The sequence below is a fragment of the Oncorhynchus keta genome, chromosome 9, assembly GCF_023373465.1.
Source record: "Oncorhynchus keta strain PuntledgeMale-10-30-2019 chromosome 9, Oket_V2, whole genome shotgun sequence".
NCBI classification, from domain to species: Eukaryota; Metazoa; Chordata; class Actinopteri; order Salmoniformes; family Salmonidae; genus Oncorhynchus; species Oncorhynchus keta.
This window is the reverse complement of record NC_068429.1, coordinates 4,344,705-4,359,704: the sequence shown is the minus strand read 5'-3', so window position 1 is coordinate 4,359,704 and position 15,000 is coordinate 4,344,705. Positions and strand designations below refer to the sequence as shown.

Genomic DNA, 15,000 nt, shown 5'->3' with positions numbered 1-15,000 from the left:
TAAATACTACACTGTCAACAGATTAAATACTACACGGTCAACAGGTTAAATACTACACGGTCAACAGGTTAAATACTACACGGTCAACAGGTTAAATACTACACGGTCAGCAGGTTAAATACCACACGGTCAACAGGTTAAATACTACACGGTCAACAGGTTAAATACTACACGGTCAACAGGTTAAATACTACACGGTCAACAGGTTAAATACTACACGGTCAACAGGTTAAATACTACATGGTCAACAGGTTAAATACTACACGGTCAACAGGTTAAATACTACACGGTCAACAGGTTAAATACTACATGGTCAACAGGGTAAATACTACACTGTCAACAGGTTAAATACTACACGGTCAACAGGTTAAATACTACATGGTCAACAGGTTAAATACTACAAGGTCAACAGGTTAAATACTACACGGTCAACAGGTTAAATACTACATGGTCAACAGGTTAAATACTACACGGTCAACAGGTTAAATACTACACGGTCAACAGGTTAAATACTACACGGTCAACAGGTTAAATACTACACGGTCAACAGGTTAAATACTACACGGTCAACAGGTTAAATTACTACACGGTTAGCAGGTTAAATAATACACGGTCAGCAGGTTAAATACTACACGGTCAGCAGGTTAAATACTACACGGTCAACAGGTTAAATAATACACGGTCAGCAGGTTAAATACTACACGGTCAGCAGGTTAAATACTACACGGTCAACAGGTTAAATACTACACGGTCAACAGATTAAATACTACACGGTCAACACGTTAAATACTACACGGTCAACAGGTTAAATACTACACGGTCAACAGGTTAAATACTACACGGTCAGCAGGTTAAATACTACACTGTCAACAGGTTAAATACTACACGGTCAGCAGGTTAAATACTACACGGTCAACAGGTTAAATACTACACGGTCAACAGGTTAAATACTACACGGTCAACAGGTTAAATTCTACACGGTCAACAGGTTAAATACTACACGGTCAACAGGTTAAATACCACACGGTCAACAGGTTAAATACTACACGGTCAACAGGTAAAGTAAAATACTACACGGTCAACAGGTTAAATACTACACGGTCAACAGGTTAAATACTACACGGTCAACAGGTTAAATACTACACGGTCAACAGGTTAAATACTACACGGTCAACAGGTTAAATACTACACGGTCAACAGGTTAAATACTACACGGTCAACAGGTTAAATACTACACGGTCAACAGGTTAAATACTACACGGTCAACAGGTTAAATACTACACGGTCAACAGGTTAAATACTACACGGTCAACAGGTTAAATACTACACGGTCAACAGGTTAAATACTACACTGTCAACAGGTTAAATACTACACGGTCAACAGGTTAAATACTACACTGTCAACAGGTTAAATACTACACGGTCAACAGATTAAATACCACACGGTCAATAGGTTAAATACTACACGGTCAACAGGTTAAATACTACATGGTCAACAGGTTAAATACTACACGGTCAACAGGTTAAATACTACACTGTCAACAGGTTAAATACTACACGGTCAACAGGTTAAATACTACACTGTCAACAGGTTAAATACTACACGGTCAACAGATTAAATACCACACGGTCAATAGGTTAAATACTACATGGTCAACAGGTTAAATACTACACGGTCAACAGGTTAAATACTACACGGTCAGCAGGTTAAATACTACATGGTCAACAGGTTAAATACTACACGGTCAGCAGGTTAAATACCACACGGTCAACAGTACAGGAAAACTAAAAGCTGATTTACTCAGTAGAGACCAAAGGAATTTCCAGCGTTAAACCCTCCCTGAGACCAGGGATGTGGTAACTCACATGTCTAAAGTTTAGTAATGATGTTCGGTACAGTGGAACTTTTAGTAAAATGTTTTTCTAAATGAAAACATAGCATTGTGTTACGAATAACTATGAGTGGTGGATGGAATCAGGCGCAGAGAGCAGGGTTCTGTCCTTTATCAAATTTATTACACCGGTGCAACCGAAATGATCACGCCAACACACAGGACGTAATATAAGTTGCCAGTCCAAAACAACAGGACAAAATAGACCAGAGAATAAAGATAAGAAAACAAATCACACCATCAAACACAGAGTAACAATAAACAAGCCCGCACAAAATACCCAGCGGGCCTAGTGCCCTTAAATACCCTACAAACAAACCCTAATACAAAACAGGTGTACCCAATTAACCACTAACCAACACAAACGGAAAGGGAATCGATGGCAGCTGATAGGCCGGTGACGACGACCGCCGAGCCCCGCCCGAACAGGAAGAGGCACCCTCTTCAGCGAGGTTCGTGACACATTGTATCAACGTACGTGACATAAACAAACAGAACTTACTTCGGCACGGGGGAATAAGAGAAATGTGTACGCTTCATTTACGCATTTACTGTTTATCGAAATTCGAGAAGGAACACCAACAAAATCAGAAATGTAGAAATGTGTTTCTCAGTTTTCTGATCGATTGCCAGTCCACGACAGTGTCAGGTTTCCGTACTTTGGCCCAGGCCGGATTTCTCATCTGAATGAACTCAGTTAGCTCCGAACAAAATCAAGAGGCAGATCTATCTTTGACTCTGAATTGTTTAAAAGGGGCGTGTTTATCTGCCAAAGGATTAAATATGGAGGAGAACATTTCTAGAGCTCAGGGTCACGAGTGGCTAAAACACAGTAAAAATTGATGAGGAGACAACCTTTTAAAATGTCTCTTCTTAATTAAACTGGGATGACTATTTTGCTGATTCGTATCTCTATGACACACTATGGGACAAGGTTCAATAAGATCACATGCAAATTCTCCACTATAAATAATAATTTACCCCAATGTCTGCATCAGAGACAAATCGTTTGACCATGTTTCCTAGAGAACCAGAATATCAGGACACGAGTCCTGAACCCAAACGCACGTTTAGGTGCAATAGCCCAAGTCACCTCGGAGATTTAAAGTCATAAGGGGTATTCAGCTCATTCAATTAAGAAACGTAATCATCTGCCAGCTATTTGTTGAGTTAGGTGAGACTTTGCCAAGGCCCCTGGCCAACCACGTGAGAGCAGAGCAGACTGAGCATTTCACAGACCTCCCTCAAGTTGCCGGATAAAGGGTGCTGGGGGGCAGGAACTGGGAGAGCAATATTGACAGAGCAGTCACTGATCATCACTTAAAATAGTATATATATATTTTTAAATCCATCTCAGGTCCCATGCCCATCTAGTCAGTGAGATTTGAATGGGGATGAAGAGGTGCTGAAATCCTCTGGGATTACAGTTTTTTTCTGATCCTGTCTCTCCTTACTGGGAGTCTGTTTCTGTGTGTGTGTGTGTGTGTGTGTGTGTGTGTGTGTGTGTGTGTGTGTGTGTGTGTGTGTGTGTGTGTGTGTGTGTGTGTGTGTGTGTGTGTGTGTGTGTGTGTGTGTGTGTGTGTCTGTGTCTGTGTGTGTGTGTGTGTGTGTGTCTGTGTCTGTGTCTGTGTCTGTGTGTGTGTGTGTGTGTGTGTGTGTGTCTGTGTGTGTGTCTGTGTGTCTGTGTGTGTGTCTGTGTGTGTGTGTGTGTGTGTGTGTGTGTGTGTGTGTGTGTGTGTGTGTGTGTCTGTGTGTCTGTGTGTGTGTGTGTGTGTGTGTGTGTGTGTGTGTGTGTGTGTGTGTGTGTGTGTGTGTGTGTGTGTCTGTGTCTGTGTCTGTGTGTGTGTGTGTCTGTGTCTGTGTCTGTGTCTGTATGTGTCTGTGTCTATGTCTGTGTGTGTGTGTGTCTGTGTCTGTGTCTGTGTCTGTGTCTGTATGTGTCTGTGTCTATGTCTGTGTGTGTGTGTGTCTGTGTCTGTGTGTGTGTGTGTGTCTGTGCAATTCCGGTGCTTACTCTGTCTCTCTGTCTGTTGTTTGAGGGAGCAGTCTGTACCAGTGTCTGTTGCTGTTTCACGGGAGAGGTCTGTGAACGTGTCTGTTGCTGTGTCAGGGAGAGGTCTGTGAATGTGTCTGTTGCTGTTTCAGGGAGAGGTCTGTGAATGTGTCTGTTGCTGTGTCAGGGAGAGGTCTGTGAATGTGTCTGTTGCTGTGTCAGGGAGAGGTCTGTGAATGTGTCTGTTGCTGTGTCAGGGAGAGGTCTGTGAATGTGTCTGTTGCTGTTTCAGGGAGAGGTCTGTGAATGTGTCTGTTGCTGTTTCAGGGAGAGGTCTGTGAATGTGTCTGTTGCTGTTTCAGGGAGAGGTCTGTGAATGTGTCTGTTGCTGTTTCAGGGAGAGGTCTGTGAATGTGTCTGTTGCTGTGTCAGGGAGAGGTCTGTGAATGTGTCTGTTGCTGTTTCAGGGGAGAGGTCTGTGAATGTGTCTGTTGCTGTTTCAGGGGAGAGGTCTGTGAATGTGTCTGTTGCTGTTTCAGGGGAGAGGTCTGTGAATGTGTCTGTTGCTGTTTCAGGGGAGAGGTCTGTGAATGTGTCTGTTGCTGTTTCAGGGAGAGGTCTGTGAACGTGTCGGAGCCAGAGACCCTCCAGATGACTGTCAGTAACCTGAAGCCAGAGGAGACCTACTCCTTCAGAGTGGTGGCCTACAACGACAACGGCCCCGGAGAGAGATCCGAGACACTCAAACTCACCACGCAGCCTGAGTGTAAGCCTAGTTGAGCCCTGCTCAGTATTCTCACCCGAAGCAGAAATACAGCCTCGTCCCATAGGCTCCAAGTATAAGTCATACTGACAAAACTTCACATAGCCAGAGCATTGCCCAGTTCATAGTCAACACACAAACCAAATCAAATTGTATTGGTTGAATACACATATTTATCAGATGTTATTGGTCACATATTTATCAGATGTTATTGGTCACATATTTATCAGATGTTATTGGTCACATATTTATCAGATGTTATTGGTCACATATTTATCAGATGTTATTGGTCACATACACATATTTATCAGATGTTATTGGTCCATATTTATCAGATGTTATTGGTCCATATTTAACAGATGTTATTGGTCCATATTTAACAGATGTTATTGGTCCATATTTAACAGATGTTATTGGTCACATATTTAACAGATGTTATTGGTCCATATTTATCAGATGTTATTGGTCCATATTTATCAGATGTTATTGGTCACATATTTATCAGATGTTATTGGTCACATATTTAACAGATGTTATTGGTCACATATTTATCAGATGTTATTGGTCACATACACATATTTATCAGATGTTATTGGTCCATATTTATCAGATGTTATTGGTCCATATTTAACAGATGTTATTGGTCACATATTTATCAGATGTTATTGGTCACATATTTATCAGATGTTATTGGTCACATATTTAACAGATGTTATTGGTCACATACACATATTTATCAGATGTTATTGGTCACATATTTAACAGATGTTATTGGTCACATATTTAACAGATGTTATTGGTCACATATTTATCAGATGTTATTGGTCACATACACATATTTATCAGATGTTATTGGTCACATATTTATCAGATGTTATTGGTCCATATTTAACAGATGTTATTGGTCACATATTTAACAGATGTTATTGGTCACATACACATATTTATCAGATGTTATTGGTCACATACACAGATTTATCAGATGTTATTGGTCACATATTTAACAGATGTTATTGGTCACATACACAGATTTATCAGATGTTATTGGTCACATATTTATCAGATGTTATTGGTCCATATTTATCAGATGTTATTGGTCACATACACATATTTATCAGATGTTATTGGTCACATATTTATCAGATGTTATTGGTCACATATTTATCAGATGTTATTGGTCCATATTTAACAGATGTTATTGGTCACATATTTAACAGATGTTATTGGTCACATACACATATTTATCAGATGTTATTGGTCACATATTTAACAGATGTTATTGGTCCATATTTATCAGATGTTATTGGTCACATATTTATCAGATGTTATTGGTCCATATTTATCAGATGTTATTGGTCACATATTTATCAGATGTTATTGGTCACATATTTATCAGATGTTATTGGTCCATATTTAACAGATGTTATTGGTCACATATTTATCAGATGTTATTGGTCCATATTTAACAGATGTTATTGGTCACATATTTAACAGATGTTATTGGTCACATATTTATCAGATGTTATTGGTCCATATTTAACAGATGTTATTGGTCACATATTTAACAGATGTTATTGGTCACATACACATATTTAACAGATGTTATTGGTCACATATTTATCAGATGTTATTGGTCCATACACATATTTAACAGATGTTATTGGTCACATACACATATTTATCAGATGTTATTGGTCACATATTTATCAGATGTTATTGGTCACATATTTATCAGATGTTATTGGTCACATATTTATCAGATGTTATTGGTCACATATTTATCAGATGTTATTGGTCACATATTTATCAGATGTTATTGGTCACATATTTATCAGATGTTATTGGTCCATATTTATCAGATGTTATTGGTCCATATTTATCAGATGTTATTGGTCCATATTTATCAGATGTTATTGGTCACATATTTATCAGATGTTATTGGTCACATGCACATATTTATCAGATGTTATTGGTCCATATTTATCAGATGTTATTGGTCCATATTTAACAGATGTTATTGGTCACATATTTATCAGATGTTATTGGTCACATATTTATCAGATGTTATTGGTCACATATTTATCAGATGTTATTGGTCACATACACATATTTATCAGATGTTATTGGTCCATACACATATTTATCAGATGTTATTGGTCCATATTTATCAGATGTTATTGGTCACATATTTATCAGATGTTATTGGTCACATATTTATCAGATGTTATTGGTCACATATTTATCAGATGTTATTGGTCCATATTTATCAGATGTTATTGGTCACATATTTATCAGATGTTATTGGTCACATATTTATCAGATGTTATTGGTCACATATTTATCAGATGTTATTGGTCCATACACATATTTATCAGATGTTATTGGTCACATATTTATCAGATGTTATTGGTCACATATTTATCAGATGTTATTGGTCACATATTTATCAGATGTTATTGGTCACATATTTATCAGATGTTATTGGTCACATATTTTATCAGATGTTATTGGTCCATATTTATCAGATGTTATTGGTCCATATTTATCAGATGTTATTGGTCACATATTTATCAGATGTTATTGGTCACATGCACATATTTATCAGATGTTATTGGTCCATATTTATCAGATGTTATTGGTCCATATTTATCAGATGTTATTGGTCATATTTATCATATTTATTTATCAGATGTTATTGGTCCATATTTATCAGATGTTATTGGTCCATATTTATCAGATGTTATTGGTCCATATTTATCAGATGTTATTGGTCACATATTTATCAGATGTTATTGGTCCATATTTATCAGATGTTATTGGTCCATATTTATCAGATGTTATTGGTCCATATTTATCAGATGTTATTGGTCACATATTTATCAGATGTTATTGGTCACATATTTATCAGATGTTATTGGTCCATATTTATCAGATGTTATTGGTCCATATTTATCAGATGTTATTGGTCACATATTTTATCAGATGTTATTGGTCACATATTTATCAGATGTTATTGGTCCATATTTATCAGATGTTATTGGTCACATATTTATCAGATGTTATTGGTCCAGCTCAGTTGGTAGAGCATATTTATCAGATGTTATTGGGACCACCCATATTTATGCACATGACTGTGGTCACATATTTATCAGATTGGATATTTAAGCAGATGTTATTGGTCATATATTTATATATAGATGTTATTGGTCACATATTTAGCAGATGTTATTGGTCACATATTTAACAGATGTTATTGGTCACATATTTAACAGATGTTATTGGTCACATATTTAACAGATGTTATTGGTCACATATTTATCAGATGTTATTGGTCCATATTTATCAGATGTTATTGGTCCATATTTATCAGATGTTATTGGTCACATACACATATTTAACAGATGTTATTGGTCCATATTTATCAGATGTTATTGGTCACATATTTAACAGATGTTATTGGTCCATATTTAACAGATGTTATTGGTCACATATTTATCAGATGTTATTGGTCACATATTTATCAGATGTTATTGGTCACATATTTATCAGATGTTATTGGTCACATACACATATTTATCAGATGTTATTGGTCACATATTTATCAGATGTTATTGGTCACATATTTATCAGATGTTATTGGTCACATATTTATCAGATGTTATTGGTCACATACACATATTTATCAGATGTTATTGGTCACATATTTATCAGATGTTATTGGTCACATATTTATCAGATGTTATTGGTCACATATTTATCAGATGTTATTGGTCACATATTTATCAGATGTTATTGGTCACATATTTATCAGATGTTATTGGTCACATATTTATCAGATGTTATTGGTCCATATTTATCAGATGTTATTGGTCACATATTTATCAGATGTTATTGGTCCATATTTATCAGATGTTATTGGTCACATACACATATTTATCAGATGTTATTGGTCACATATTTATCAGATGTTATTGGTCACATATTTATCAGATGTTATTGGTCCATATTTATCAGATGTTATTGGTCACATATTTATCAGATGTTATTGGTCACATATTTATCAGATGTTATTGGTCACATATTTATCAGATGTTATTGGTCACATATTTATCAGATGTTATTGGTCACATATTTATCAGATGTTATTGGTCCATATTTATCAGATGTTATTGGTCCATATTTAACAGATGTTATTGGTCACATACACATATTTATCAGATGTTATTGGTCACATATTTATCAGATGTTATTGGTCACATATTTAACAGATGTTATTGGTCACATACACAGATTTATCAGATGTTATTGGTCACATATTTTATCAGATGTTATTGGTCACATATTTATCAGATGTTATTGGTCACATATTTATCAGATGTTATTGGTCCATATTTAACAGATGTTATTGGTCACATATTTAACAGATGTTATTGGTCACATACACATATTTATCAGATGTTATTGGTCACATATTTACAGATTTATCAGATGTTATTGGTCACATATTTAACAGATGTTATTGGTCACATATTTATCAGATGTTATTGGTCATACATATTTATCAGATGTTATTGGTCCATATTTATCAGATGTTATTGGTCACATACACATATTTATCAGATGTTATTGGTCACATATTTATCAGATGTTATTGGTCACATATTTATCAGATGTTATTGGTCACATATTTATCAGATGTTATTGGTCCATATTTATCAGATGTTATTGGTCACATATTTTATCAGATGTTATTGGTCACATATTTATCAGATGTTATTGGTCCATATTTATCAGATGTTATTGGTCACATATTTATCAGATGTTATTGGTCACATACACAGATTTATCAGATGTTATTGGTCACATACACATATTTATCAGATGTTATTGGTCACATATTTATCAGATGTTATTGGTCACATATTTATCAGATGTTATTGGTCCATATTTAACAGATGTTATTGGTCCATATTTAACAGATGTTATTGGTCACATATTTAACAGATGTTATTGGTCCATATTTATCAGATGTTATTGGTCCATATTTATCAGATGTTATTGGTCACATATTTATCAGATGTTATTGGTCACATATTTAACAGATGTTATTGGTCACATATTTAACAGATGTTATTGGTCACATACACATATTTATCAGATGTTATTGGTCACATATTTATCAGATGTTATTGGTCCATATTTATCAGATGTTATTGGTCCATATTTAACAGATGTTATTGGTCACATACACATATTTATCAGATGTTATTGGTCACATATTTATCAGATGTTATTGGTCCATATTTATCAGATGTTATTGGTCACATATTTATCAGATGTTATTGGTCCATATTTAACAGATGTTATTGGTCACATACACATATTTATCAGATGTTATTGGTCACATATTTATCAGATGTTATTGGTCCATATTTAACAGATGTTATTGGTCACATATTTATCAGATGTTATTGGTCACATACACAGATTTATCAGATGTTATTGGTCACATATTTATCAGATGTTATTGGTCCATATTTATCAGATGTTATTGGTCCATATTTATCAGATGTTATTGGTCACATACACAGATTTATCAGATGTTATTGGTCACATATTTATCAGATGTTATTGGTCCATATTTATCAGATGTTATTGGTCCATATTTATCAGATGTTATTGGTCACATACACATATTTAACAGATGTTATTGGTCCATACACATATTTATCAGATGTTATTGGTCCATATTTATCAGATGTTATTGGTCACATACACATATTTATCAGATGTTATTGGTCACATATTTAACAGATGTTATTGGTCACATATTTATCAGATGTTATTGGTCCATATTTAACAGATGTTATTGGTCCATATTTAACAGATGTTATTGGTCACATATTTAACAGATGTTATTGGTCCATATTTATCAGATGTTATTGGTCACATATTTATCAGATGTTATTGGTCCATATTTAACAGATGTTATTGGTCACATATTTAACAGATGTTATTGGTCACATATTTATCAGATGTTATTGGTCCATATTTATCAGATGTTATTGGTCACATATTTAACAGATGTTATTGGTCCATATTTATCAGATGTTATTGGTCACATATTTAACAGATGTTATTGGTCCATATTTATCAGATGTTATTGGTCACATATTTAACAGATGTTATTGGTCCATATTTATCAGATGTTATTGGTCCATATTTATCAGATGTTATTGGTCACATACACATATTTAACAGATGTTATTGGTCACATATTTAACAGATGTTATTGGTCACATATTTATCAGATGTTATTGGTCACATATTTATCAGATGTTATTGGTCACATACACATATTTATCAGATGTTATTGGTCACATATTTATCAGATGTTATTGGTCACATACACATATTTATCAGATGTTATTGGTCACATATTTATCAGATGTTATTGGTCACATATTTATCAGATGTTATTGGTCACATATTTATCAGATGTTATTGGTCACATACACATATTTATCAGATGTTATTGGTCCATATTTATCAGATGTTATTGGTCACATATTTAACAGATGTTATTGGTCACATATTTATCAGATGTTATTGGTCACATATTTATCAGATGTTATTGGTCACATACACATATTTATCAGATGTTATTGGTCACATATTTAACAGATGTTATTGGTCACATATTTATCAGATGTTATTGGTCACATGCACATATTTATCAGATGTTATTGGTCCATATTTATCAGATGTTATTGGTCCATATTTATCAGATGTTATTGGTCCATATTTATCAGATGTTATTGGTCCATACACATATTTAACAGATGTTATTGGTCCATACACATATTTATCAGATGTTATTGTGGGTGTAGTGAAATGCTTGTGTTCCTTAGCACCAACAGTGCAGTAGTATCTAACAATACACAACAATGCACACGAATCTAAAAGTAAAATAATGGAATTAATAAATATATAAATATTAGGACGAGCAATGTCGTAGTCAGGAGTATAAATGTATATATACACTATCCGTTAAAAGTTTGGACACACCTACTCATTCCAGGGTTTTTCTTTATTTGTACTATTTTCTACATTGTAGAATAATAGTGAAGACATCAACACTATGAAATAACACGTATGGAGTCATGTAATAACCAAAAAAGTGTTAAACAAATAAAAATACATTTTAGATTAGAGATTCTTCAAATAGCCACCCTTTGCCTTTATGACAGCTTATGCGCACACTTGGCATTCTCTCAACCAGCTTCACCTGGAATGCCACCCGGCTGCTTTTCCTTCACTCTTGCGGTCTGACTCAGATCAAACCATCTCAATAGGGGTTGAGGTAGTGGGATTGTGGAGGTACACAACTAATTCATACAGGATTACAGTCTAGTCACGAAACCCAACCAGAGGTGAAGGTAAAGGACCCACCGCTCTGACAAGACCAGTAATGACCTGGTTTTCCAATGCAGGAGATGAACACCAAGTAATCTGTGCAGTTTCACTGCAGCTCAATCCCCCCGTTCTACCAGTATAAAGTTTTGCGCTTATTCCATCGAGACCGTTTTGGTTGTTTCGCTCTCTTACGACACCCACATGCTGACCGGCAGTCATCTGAACCTACTGTCGTGGACGTCCACATTTTTTTAAAGAGGTCTTCTCACGAAACCGACTGTCCAGACCGAACCGTTGGAGCTACAAACCAATATCTACAGAGGACACTTTAGCGAACATTCGTTGGTTCGGTTGTTTTGCTCTACGAGGCACAAAAGCTTCATGGGACTCGTCTGAAGGTAACCCAGTACCGGGCTGAAGGTAACCCAGTACCAGGTTGAAGGTAACCCAGTACCAGGCTGAAGGTAACCCAGTACCGGGCTGAAGGTATCCCAGTACCAGGCTGAAGGTAACCCAGTACCGGGCTGAAGGTAACCCAGTACCAGGCTGAAGGTATCCCAGTACCAGGCTGAAGGTAACCCAGTACCAGGCTGAAGGTATCCCAGTACCAGGCTGAAGGTAACCCAGTACCAGGCTGAAGGTAACTCAGTACCAGGCTGAAGGTAACCCAGTACCAGGCTGAAGGTAACTCAGTACCAGGCTGAAGGTAACCCAGTACCAGGCTGAAGGTAACCCAGTACCAGGCTGAAGGTAACCCAGTACCAGGCTGAAGGTAACTCAGTACCAGGCTGAAGGTAACTCAGTACCAGGCTGAAGGTAACCCAATACCAGGCTGAAGGTAACTCAGTACCAGGCTGAAGGTAACCCAGTACCAGGCTGAAGGTAACCCAGTACCAGGCTGAATGTAACTCAGTACCAGGCTGAAGGTAACTCAGTACCAGGCTGAAGGTAACCTAGTACCGGGCTGAAGGTAACCCAGTACCAGGCTGAAGGTAACCCAGTACCAGGCTGAAGGTAACCCAGTACCAGGCTGAAGGTAACTCAGTACCAGGCTGAAGGTAACTCAGTACCGGGCTGAAGGTAACCCAGTACCAGGCTGAAGGTAACCCAGTACCAGGCTGAAGGTAACTCAGTACCAGGCTGAAGGTTACTTCAGTACCAGGCTGAAGGTAACCCAGTACCAGGCTGAAGGTAACCCAGTACCAGGCTGAAGGTAACTCAGTACCAGGCTGAAGGTAACCCAGTACCAGGCTGAAGGTAATTCAATACTGGGCTGAAGGTAACTCAGTACTGGGCTGAAGGTAACTCAGTACTGGGCTGAAGGTAACTCAGTACTGGGCTGAAGGTAACTCAGGACCAGGCTGAAGGTAACTCAGTACTGGGCTGAAGGTAACTCAGTACCAGGCTGAAGGTAACTCAGTACTGGGCTGAAGGTAACTCAGTACTGGGCTGAAGGTAACTCAGTACTGGGCTGAAGGTAACTCAGTACCAGGCTGAAGGTAACTCAGTACCGGGCTGAAGGTAACCCAGTACCAGGCTGAAGGTATCCCAGTACCAGGCTGAAGGTAACCCAGTACCAGGCTGAAGGTATCCCAGTACCAGGCTGAAGGTAACCCAGTACCAGGCTGAAGGTAACTCAGTACTGGGCTGAAGGTAACCCAGTACCAGGCTGAAGGTAACTCAGTACCAGGCTGAAGGTAACCCAGTACCAGGCTGAAGGTAACTCAGTACCAGGCTGAAGGTAACCCAGTACCGGGCTGAAGGCAAACAACGGGTCAAACATTATATCTGTTTGGGATTCTTGCTGTCAATTTGCAGTCTACAAATGAGTTTTAATTATGTTCCGTAACCCCCGTCCCCCGTCCTCCCCCTGTCCCCCCCATCCCCCGTCCTCCCCCTGTCCCCCGTCCTCCCCCTGTCCCCCCCCCCCCGTCCTCCCCCTGTCCCCCCCGTCCCCCTGTCCTCCCCCTGTCCCCCCTGTCCCCCCGTCCTCCCCCTGTCCCCCGGCCATCCGTCCCCCCCTGTCCCCCCTGTCCCCCCGTCCCCCCCTGTCCCCCCGTCCCCCGTCCTCCCCCTGTCCCCCCGTCCCCCGTCCTCCCCCTGTCCCCCCGTCCTCCCCCTGTCCCCCCCGTCCCCCCCCCCCCTGTCCCCCCGTCCCCCCCGTCCTCCCCCTGTCCCCCGTCCTCCCCCTGTCCCCCCGTCCCCCGTCCTCCCCCTGTCCCCCCGTCCCCCCGTCCTCCCCTGTCCCCCCGTCCCCCCGTCCTCCCCCTGTCCCCCGTCCTCCCCTGTCCCCCCGTCCTCCCCTGTCCCCCCCGTCCCCCCCGTCCTCCCTCCCCCCGTCCTCCCCCTGTCCCCCCCGTCCTCCCCCTGTCCCCCCGTCCCCCCGTCCTCCCCCTGTCACCCCGTCCTCCCCCTGTCCCCCCGTCCTCCCCCTGTCCCCCATCCCCCTGTCCTCCCCTGTCCCCCCGTCCCCCCGTCCTCCCCCTGTCCCCCCCGTCCCCGTCCTCCCCCTGTCCCCCCGTCCTCCCCCTGTCCCCCCCGTCCCCCGTCCTCCCCCTGTCCCCTCCGGCCATCCGCTCAAGCAAAAATGGTCCCGCGGCTGAAACGAGTTGATGATCCCTGGACCTGCAGGGTAGAAGGGAGAGCACGGTAACATGACATTCCTCATCTGCTGCTCCAAATACACTATCACACTAGTACACCAGTAGTTTCACACACACACACACACACACACACACACACACACACACACACACACACACACACACACACACACACACACACATCTACACTCACACCGCGATGTACCAGTACACACTCACAAAATAATCTCTATATTTACTCCATGATTCTGAGCAGAGATCAGCTATAGATTGTTCTATATAAGGGGAAGCGTAAAACCCTGCCAAACCAAAGACGGATTTGCCAGCGGATTT

The 15,000-nt window shown here is 39.3% G+C and overlaps 1 protein-coding gene across 1 annotated transcript in view; it reads left to right on the top strand.

Annotated features, from left to right (window-relative positions):
• Positions 1–15,000, top strand: part of LOC118380388 (netrin receptor DCC-like) — a 689,822-nt gene that overhangs the window by 436,948 nt on the left and 237,874 nt on the right. The window contains exon 9 of the mRNA XM_052526014.1: positions 4,497–4,651. Within this exon, the coding sequence (XP_052381974.1) occupies positions 4,497–4,651 (155 nt within the window). The remainder of the gene's footprint in view (positions 1–4,496; positions 4,652–15,000) is intronic.